At 29.6% G+C, this 10,503-nt stretch overlaps 1 protein-coding gene across 2 annotated transcripts in view; it reads left to right on the top strand.

Annotated features, from left to right (window-relative positions):
• LOC107455078 (arylsulfatase B) overlaps window positions 1-10,503 on the top strand; it is a 28,038-nt gene that overhangs the window by 7,477 nt on the left and 10,058 nt on the right. For both annotated transcript variants that reach the window (XM_043056367.2, XM_071188140.1), the window contains 4 exons: window positions 3,335-3,417; window positions 4,863-4,964; window positions 5,284-5,347; window positions 7,437-7,534. In XM_043056367.2, coding sequence (XP_042912301.1) covers window positions 3,335-3,417; window positions 4,863-4,964; window positions 5,284-5,347; window positions 7,437-7,534 — 347 coding nt within the window. The remainder of the gene's footprint in view (window positions 1-3,334; window positions 3,418-4,862; window positions 4,965-5,283; window positions 5,348-7,436; window positions 7,535-10,503) is intronic.

Genomic DNA, 10,503 nt, shown 5'->3' with positions numbered 1-10,503 from the left:
TATTTAACACTAGATTGCCTAAGGAAGTCATTTTGACTGCTTTTAATTTCAATTAGAAAAACAATGATGTCTATAATGACACAATTTCTTTGAATTTTGTGACATTTTGTGCAACATATAATTTTTTTATTGTTAAATATTTACTAATAACTTGTTAAATATCTGTAAATAATATAAAAAAAGTTAAAAATTAATTTTAAACAAATTTATTTACGCATTCACAATCCTGTCATTTTGACTGCTTTTAGGCAATATAGGTATATACTAATTTTCCGTCTTTCTAGTGTTAATGCGCCGAAACGACATTACTTTCCGGTCCCCCTAATATATATATATATATATATTAGGAGTTTGATGGTATAGGGTTCTATTGCATACGACACAAGATTCTAGAATTCAATGAATTTTCAATGCAAGAACATTTAAAATTCAATTCTACTGTAAGCCTTCGCCTTATCCTCTCAGTAACCTACCATTTATTAATATTTGTTTCTTTATGTTATTTAATAAAAAGCAGTTTTAATGGTTTACAGTGTAAAATCGAATATAGTGTCAGTTTTGCTAAATTTTTTAAAAGTATTATCTTGATATATAAGGTGTTAGATTTAGTACAAGCTTACAATTTTTCCATAAATAGTATGATTGATGGAGAAATATTTTAATCTTTTATAATAATAATAATATAGAAGAATAACTGATACTAAATGTTGATAACAATAATGTCGGTGCTAAAATTGGGATATTTACTGTTTCATGTAACTTATTTCTTTTTTACTAACACATTTTTGAACATTGGTAACAGAGAGGAACATGATGCAGATTGAAGTTAATGTTTTATTTTTTTTTTCCTTTTATGTTTCAAATCAAAAAGTGCACTGCTGTTTCAAATTTTATGTTAGACTTGCTAATTTCAGTTGCAGCTGAAATTTTTATAAGTAGAAATGTGAAAGTTTAATTTTTAAAAAGGCTTTGAGATTTTTTAACAAAAATAATTAAAAAAAATTTAAAAAAAACTGGCGTAGGACGTAAGAAAAAATAAACTTGGATAAGTTCAGTAAAAGAACAGTGGATCGAGCAAGAACATGCTTTAACCCTTTGACGCAGATGGGACACTGGGGTCCCTGTTATATATTTTTTCTGAAGCTCTACTTACAAGCAAAAATGTATTTTGATATTTTTTAATTGTAAAAAACTGTCTAATAGTTGCTAAAAAATTTGTGAGATTATCGGAATCATATTTGTACTAAAATATAAAATCCAAAAAAAAGGTAGTTAAAAAAAATTTCATTCATGTTCAAAAGAATACAAATAATTGATTTTATAAATTAAAGAAGTTTAAACAATGAATAACTTTCTCTTATATAGTAATAACTGCAAATGGGCACGAAATATTAAAAAAAATATTGTTTGGAAGAGAGCCTTGATTGGAAGAGTTTAACCTTTAACGCAAAAAAAAAAAAAAAAATACTCGTGTTTTATGATGTGTTTCATAACCATAAATTATTAAAATGCTAAATAAAATATTTTTCGCTTATTTTGATCTAAATTAATACAAAATAATGAAAAGAGTATGTAAAATACGACTAGTAAAAACTCTACGTCAAAGTGTTAAGGGAATAAACAATTTCAAAAAATACTTTAAAAATTATTTTTTAATTTTTTTAAAAATCAATATTTATTTCAATTATTACAATAACCATAATTATTACAATAATCATAATTATCTACGTATGGAAAGTTAGAAAAAATATTTGGGTAAAAATAACATTTTCCCTATAACTCTCTTAATAATCCAGGATCAAAATTACTTTGGCATGTCTTCGGATCATCCTTAGGGGTGTTTCCCCTGAGGATGATACGAACAAATACTCCATTGTGTAGCTCAAGGGTGGCGTAAGCAAATAACTTTTAATAATCCAATAATTAGAAGTTTATTGTAAAAATCTTGCGATCCACGTTTACTGTTTTAGATATTACAAAAATAAAATTATTTTCTCCTTTGTAGTCCACTTAAATAGCGTAAATTGTAAGAAATTTTTTTTCTTTTTACTGTTCTATTTTTTTGGATTTATGTATGTCAGACTGTTTTCTATTTTTAATTGGCGGTAAATTCTGCTGATAAGTTCGAGAAACAGTTTTTACTGTCATCCAGTACAGCTTCAGTTCTGGTTGAAATGTGGTCAGTGTAGGTGCAGAAAAGATGGTTGAATAAATAAATGGTTGAATTTTTGGTTAAAGATTTTTGATTTAAGAAGCTAAATTTGATTTGGCGAAATAATGCCGATTAATTCTGCCTGTATTCTGCTGCGATTGAAACTTACATTGTTAACCCGAACAGAGATCTAGTAGATATGTGATTCCTTAAGCTAGTTGGAAAGTGATCGAAAGTTTGATTGTAAAATTGGCATTTGAGAAAGAAAAAAAACAAGTGAGTTACGTAAAATTTGTATAAGATTGAATAAAATAATTGCAAAGTTCTATTATTTTAAAGTTTCGTAGTTATCTACGCAAATACAACAATTTACATTTTCAAAAAATACTATGATACTTGAAAAATTCTTTAATGTAAGAAATTTTAACAAAACTACTAGCTCGATTGTAATTTATACCAGAATAGTATATATTTACAACGGCCTGATGAAATTTCTCGTTCATTTTTTTATTAGTTTAGATATTATATGAAGAAGTTTGAAAAATTTGAGTTTCTACAAGTTCGTTTATGAAATTTTATGAGAATAAAGTAGATGTTTGTCTCTTTTATTGTTTTGAAAGTTGTCCTGGTTGGACGTGTGCTTTGACGCAAAATTCGTATGATATTTTTTTTATTATGTTGTATTAATTTAGTTCGCAAAATAAGGGGAAAATGTTATATTTAGCATTTAATAATGTATGGTTATGAAATACAGCATGGGACACCGGTATCTCTTTCTGCGTTAAAGGTAAAATCTTCTAAGCACGCCTCACTTTCAAATATTTTTTTTAATTTGCAGTTACTTAGATCTGAGAGAAACAACTATTTGTCATTGAAATTTCTTTAATTTAAGAAATCAATTGATAAATTTTTGAATATGACTGAAAAAAGTAATTTTCAAACTATTTTCGTTAGATTTTATATTTTAGTACAAACATAATTCCGATAATATAACTATTAGACTGTTTTTATAATTGAAAAATAATTTGTAAATAAAACGTCAGAAAAGATATATAAAAAGGACACCGATGTCCCATCTGCATCAAGGAATTAATAATATTGATATATTATTATCATTTAGCTGTTCTTAAGAAATTTATTTTCAAAATTTCAAGTTTTAATTTTATATGTTTCAACCTTTAGAATCTGTTCAAATTTGGAAAGAGCTATTGGACTTTCATAAAGATTTAGAGCCAACAAATGCTTACAGAGGCATATATACAACGGTGAGTGAATAAATTTTAAATTTTTATTATGTACAGCTTTATAATTGAATTTTTTTACTGAAGATTAGTTTAGTATATCCTTTTCACTTTTGAAATTTAAATGGTTTTCATATATATGATAAATTCGAGTTCAATGATAAATTCTCACAGGACAAAATCTCACATTAATTATTCGCCCCACATGGTTGCTAAGTTCTGGACTTTGCTCCGTAAAGATTATGCTTGTTTAATGTTTAAAAAAGTAAGCGAAGTCCTTGGTTTCAATTTTTACAAATTTGGGTTTAACATCGAAAAGGTGCATTTTGCGCTGTGTCTATTATCTAAAATACACCTTTTGAGTTATGTTCATTTTCTTAAATACACTTTTTGAGCTACATCCATTTTCTTAAATACGCATTTTGAGCTGTCGAATTTTGAGCTCGCATTTTACAACTATGTTTATTTTCTTCTAGCGCGCATTGTGAGCTGTGTTCATTTTCTTAAATAAGGATTTTGAGCAATGTCCTTTTTCTAAAACAGGTATTTTAATCTATGTCCAAAACAAAACACTGTCCGACAAGCTGTTGATACCTATTTGAAAGTATCTTTCAAAACATTTAAAATGCAATGTTGTTGCATAATCAGGATAAGGAAAAATGTAGAGGCTGTTATTATAAAAAGCTGAGGATTAATTTTTTTGGGGGGGTTGGGGGCAAAATTTGCCCAACGCAATTCTACAATCAGCATTTTTGGAAAATTGTTCATTATCAACTTGTTTCTAGATCAAAAACATGGTTTTTACAGAATTTATTTTTAAAAAAATTTTCAGCATCCTCCGAACCAACTTTTGTAAGTTTAAGTAAATTTTTTAAAATAAAATCGAAAGACAGACAAAAGTTACTAATCAATTCAGAATTGATTAACAATTTCAAAAAGAAAAACGAGTATTCAGATAGTAACAATATTAATAAACTGATACCTATGTACAAAAAAATTTATTTTCAACCCGACTTTGTTCGCAAGCAGGTCGTTAGGCTACCGAAGCGGGGTGCCATCCCCTCTACAGAGGATCAAAATTCTGATGCATGTCTTCGGATCATCCTCAGGGATGTTTCCCAGACCGTCGCCAATAGCCCATTGTGCAGCTCTAGGGCGACGTAAATGATTTATAACAATCAGCCGACTTGAAAAAAAAATAATAAATTTTATTTCATTTATAATGTATTTAAACATTTATATTTATAAATTTAATAATGTATTTAAATAAAATTAATCTAAGAACTTTTCTCGGGAAATCTCTTTCTTTTTTTAAAGAAATTTCACTTAGGCGTTTTGTCATAGGACAACCATTTTTTGTATCAATATTGCAAATTCAATTAATATTGTCTTATGCTCGATAAAAGTGTGTTTTAACAAAATTAATTGTGTTATTTTAGTATGAAACAAGTGCACATTTTATTTTACAGGATGTTATGAAAACAGCCGTTACGGAGTTGTTGTCGAAGTCAGATCCAAATGTACCCCTTTTTTTATATCTTCCTTTTCAAGCAGTCCACTTCCCATTGCAGGTAAAAGTACTTTCATCGCAAATGTCACCTCATTTAAGTGCATGTTGTTCGTTAGTCCCTTTATTTTGGGTACGTAGTATTGTAAGTTTTTTCTTGTACGTTGGCGCAGCATAACCGCATCCGACTCTTGTGGTATAGAACTCTGCATTGTATCCAACTTCTTCCAGTATTCAATTGTAAGTACTGCGTATGTAACATGATTGTTTTGATCACTTTTTCCCCTTTATTATTTTTAAAAACAATTATTATTCTCAAATCCCAATGTGTATTGCCTATATTCATGCTATAAAATATGTTAAATATTAATTTTTAATTTCAGGTACCAAAAATATATGAAGATCAATATATGAACGTTAAAAATAAAGAAAGAAGAATATTTAGCGGTGAGTTCGATCCTGTAATTTTTCCTGTTTTTTAAACCAATTAATCTTTAAAATTCCATTATAATAAATTTTTGTATTGGAAAAAATTTAAATAATATAAGTGAAAGGTGGGCAACATGAGATTTTTTTATGTTTATATAATGTATAAAAATATGTAAATATATGAAGATCAATATATGAACGTTAAAAATAAAGAAAGAAGAATATTTAGCAGTGAGTTCGATCCTGTAATTTTTCTGTTTTTTAAAGCAATTAATCTTTAAAATTCCCATATGATAAATTTTTGTATTGGAACAAATTTAAATAATATAAGTGAAAGGTGGGCAACATGAGATTTTTTTATGTTTATATAATATATGAAGATATGCAAATATATGAAGATCAATATATGAACGTTAAAAATAAAGAAAAAAGAATATTTAGCGGTGAGTTCGATTATGTAATTTTCCCCGTTTTTTTAATGTAATTAATCTTTAAGATTCCATTATGATAAATTTTTATATTAGAACAAATTTAAATAATATAAATGAAAGGTGGGCAACATAAAATTTTATAATATTTATATAATGCTCCCATCATTATATTAATATACTGTCACATACGCGATTGGTTATCAATTATAATCCTAGTAGCCAAGCAAAAAAGCTGGAACAGGAATTGTCAGTGTTGCCTGTGACTTTAAATTGGTTGGACTACACTTTTTTTCTTTTTTTAAATTTAAACCTGTTTTATTTTTCCTTTGTTTGTTTTATACAAATTACTCAAGGTCATCGCTAAATAATTTATAGCATGATCAATTAGTTCCCTAATTATTTGCTCTGATGCTGTTTGAGCAGTGTACGATTGCTTTTAAAATAATGTGCATTCGGGGGCTTGGTTATGTGAGATAGGATGTTAGATCACGTATTTTGAAACCATGTTATGCAGATTGGCGACGTATCTACGCAGATTTGCTATGTATTTGGAAGGTAGTGAAATACGGATCACACATTTTAAGTGTATCAATTTATATTAGAAAAATATTTTTATTTATTTATTTTTAATAATTTTCTGAAGAGTTAAAAAAAAATTCTACCTGATAGCAGTAAAAGAGCTTCTAAAACAAACCATTTTGGATTATATATAATTTACCTGGTTACACGTTGCCACAAATGGTGGCTATAGTCGTCCGATTTTTGGCGATATATAGGCAAATGGCGGCTATAACCATCCTCAGAGTGTATCGTTTCAAACAAAAATCTCTTTTAATAGATGTTCTAACTATCACTTCTTTTTTAAAACAAATTTCTATTTTTCAATATCAGTCATTTTTTATAACTGTAGTTGAACAGCAGACCCAATTTTGGGTTTACGACTACAAACTCCGTAACCTTGTAATTTTGAACCCAATCCAGAAGACAAAGGAACTCCTGGACCAAGTACCGGGAAAAATTTTTCTTTGTGGAGAACTTTTTGATGGACCTAACCAGCATTTGCGCTACATAGAAAAGAAAACCATCCATGGTTAGCCTGATGGCAAGGAGTCTCTAACCCGTGATCCGTTTATTACTGAGGATATTTTACGTCAGCACTGTGGTCGGTGCGAGCAGAGTGCAGAATTCGTATTGACCCGTCATCGCCAGGATTCAAACCAGGTTTACTTCATTGGAAGGCGAACGCTCCATCCTCTGAGCCACCACTGATCATATCAAAATCATTGGAGAAGTTGTATCTCAAATCTTTGAAAATCATCGAATTTAAAATAAATATCACGTAAATTTTTATGACCCGTTGACACCCTGGCCATTTTTAATTGATAAGAAAAGAACATCATTAGTACGAAGTGTTTATTAATTTTTCAGCAATCAAGATATCCTGTAAGTTTATCTGGAAAGAAAAATTCGAAATGAAAACTTTTTTCTGTATTAAATATGAGAATATTATGCATTATTGCAAATTTTTATTCCAATTCTGAGAATTTTATGTCATATTTAAAAGCTTTCTTAATGTTTTATTAGAATTATTTAAAAAAATTAAACTTTTTAACTGACTTTAATTGTTTGGAATAATTTATCACTGACTAAATTAATTATCATTTGTAACTTTACAGGTATGGTTACAGCTTTGGATGAAGCAGTTGGCAGTCTAGTCACTGATATGAAAAAATACGGGTTCTGGGACAATTTTCTGATAGTATTCATTTCAGATGTATGTATCCAATATACTTTTTATTTATTTTATACAATAAGTTTAACCGCTGCATCTGATTACAAGCCCACAGTAAAATAAAAGGAATTAGCACAGTAGGCAATTTTAAATTTAAAATAAGAAAAGAAACGGGAATTAAATCAATATTGATTCGACAGGATTTAAAAGGTATTAAGCGTAACTAACAACGAGTGATCATAGAGTGAAAAAGGCTGAACTAGAGATAGATGTGTTTAACTGCTGATTCTAATTACAGGCCTGCAGTACAAGGAAAGGAAGAGAAATTAGCTCAGTAGACAATTTTAAATTTAAAAAAGAAAAGAAAAAGGGATTAAATCAAAATAGATTGACCAGTATTGAAAAGTTGTTAAGCTTAACTAACGATTGAAAGACTCACCATAGAGTTAAAAAAAGACTCAACTAGAAATAGATGTGGGCCGATCCATAAACCCAAATACTTTGATTTGATAAAAAAAAAATCACTCACTGTTCATAACCATATTATAGACCAATTCCACCATTATCTCATGTGAAAGAAAACAGCAAATTCCCTTAAAAAACTCGTAATTCATTTAGACAATCAGGATGGCTCGACTTAGTTTGAAATCTTAGTTTGGTTTGATCTGTCGTAAAGATAGGGCAAGCGTTTCATTTTCCCAGGTCCTATACTATTGTTGTTGTTGTTAATTTACGTCGCACTAGAGCTGCACAATGGGCTATCGGCGACGGTCTGGGAAACATCCCTGGAGGATGATCCGAAGACACGCCATCTCAAAACATCTCCTCTGCAGAGGGGATGGCACCCCCGCTTCGGTAGCCCGACGACCTGCACGCGAAGTCGAGCACTTTACGGTAGAACAGTTTAACGAGGACCAATACCACACACCCTCGGTCCCTACGCAGGCTGATCCTTGTGGCCTCGCACCCGCACACTGACCGTAGCCAGTGATGCTTGACTTCGGTGATCTGCTGGGAACCGTGTCATAACGATCAGTCCACTGCGGGACCCTATACTATTAATATATAATAAAGAACTCTTTTCAATATTTATAAAAATTAGATTTTTTTTAACGAAACACCCCGACAAAATCTTTCTATAAATATAATTTGAATTTAAAAGCCCTTTTTTCTTATTTCAAAATTGAAACTAAGAATTAATTTTTTGATAATGAAGATATTAAGATCAGTATTGCAAGGAAAGGAATGAATATGAAATTCTCAGTTTTTTTTTTTTTATTGTTTGTTACCTAGTATGTTAATAATATACTTCTGTTTAAAGGATCCTATTTATTTAGTCATTTATTTGACTGATTTCAGCACATATGTGCTTCCAAAATATCAGTACTATGTTATTTGCGTAGTAATGAAGTTGTTCTATTAAGTTTTATTTCAAAATAGGTTTTTGGGTCGTAAGCTGATCTGAGATCAGTCACTGATATAGAATAGTAGGAAAAAAAACTTTCAATAAACTGAAGGCTTATTTGTGGCAAGCTTCTGAAATTTTCAATACTAAAAATCTTTAAAAAATAAAAGTGTTTCCCTTTAGGTTGGTGCATTCGCTCTGATCACTGGGTCTAAAATAGGATACGGTTTTACTCTTTTTGTTATTTTATTTTAACAATCAATATATTTTTACATTTATAAGCAGATAGACAAAACAAAAACACTGGTTACTGCTTTTATATTCAAGAGTTAAGAACAATGACTTTATTTATTTGACCTAATTCTCTTTTTGACAGATGGCGCTTGAAGCCACAAGTTTGGTACTTCCCTGCAGTCCCCCAACTGGGTAATCGCAAAATGTTTCTTTTTTTTATTTGTCTGCTGGTTAGTTTCGGCCGGCCTCTTTTCCGTTTTCCATCCTGCGTCCATGTTAAAGTTGTTCTTGTTGGGTCGCGTGAGAGCATTCTTAGCGTGTGTCTTATCCAGGATCATCTTCGTTTTTTCGTTTCTATTGCGATGTGTTTGGTTTTTGTTTCATAGCAGAGTTCGCTGTTAGTAATTTTATTTGGCTAGTATATTTTTAAAAAGTATCGAGTTTTTGTTTTCTAGTTTCCATGATTTGCTGCCAATAAGAGCACAGATTTAACTGTAGTATTAAAAATTTGCAACTTGAGTTTAGTATTTAAGTTAAATGATTTCCAAATTCTTTGTAGTTTTCTGAAAGCATGGGCTTGATTAATACTTGCAGTGATGCCTTCATTTGAACCTACTTCGGTAGTTGAAATGTGCTTGTTTAATTTCATTTCCTTTTCTATATATATCATCATTTTTGCTTCTATTATTTTTTAGTATTATAGTCTTCTCATTAATCTGTAATCCAACCTTTTTCGCACTTTCTTCAAGTCTATTTGTTTTGGTCTTCATGTCCTCCAGTTTGGAAAACAACAATACAATATCGTCTGTGTAATCAAGGTCCGCTAGGTTTTCATTGAAATTCCATCGTATTTCAGCTTTTTTTTTTTTTTTTTTTTTNTTTTTTTTTTTTTTTTTTTTTTTTTTTTTTTTTTTTTTTTTTTTTTTTGTCTTTTAGTGTGAATGATCGCATTATCCAGTCAATGACTGTATTAAATAGCGTTTCAGACATTACACAGCCCTGTTTGATCCCAGTTCTGATGACAATAGTAAAATTTTCATTTCATATTTCACGTTAGAAAGATTTTGAGAAGCGTTATGTTTCTCCTGCAATTTCCCCTAACTTTACGTTATTTGAACTTTCCAGCTCATGTATGAAAATTTCCCTGTCAATCACATTGTCTCCATTAAGGTTAGCGTTACTGTTAACTTTTAACAAAAGATATGCAAAATCTCTATTAATCTTGATTAACCCCATATTATCAATGCAACTTCAAATGCTTTCTTTAACTCTAACACCAAGGCAAAAACAACACTTAATTTATTAATTTCAAGGGCATTTTTATAAGAAATGTACTCATTTATTCATTAAAATTTTTAATGCATTTAATTTT

The sequence above is a fragment of the Parasteatoda tepidariorum genome, chromosome X2 (assembly GCF_043381705.1).
Source record: "Parasteatoda tepidariorum isolate YZ-2023 chromosome X2, CAS_Ptep_4.0, whole genome shotgun sequence".
Taxonomy (NCBI): Eukaryota; Metazoa; Arthropoda; class Arachnida; order Araneae; family Theridiidae; genus Parasteatoda; species Parasteatoda tepidariorum.
Note: the sequence above shows the minus strand (reverse complement) of the source record. Positions and strands in the feature narration are given on the sequence as shown.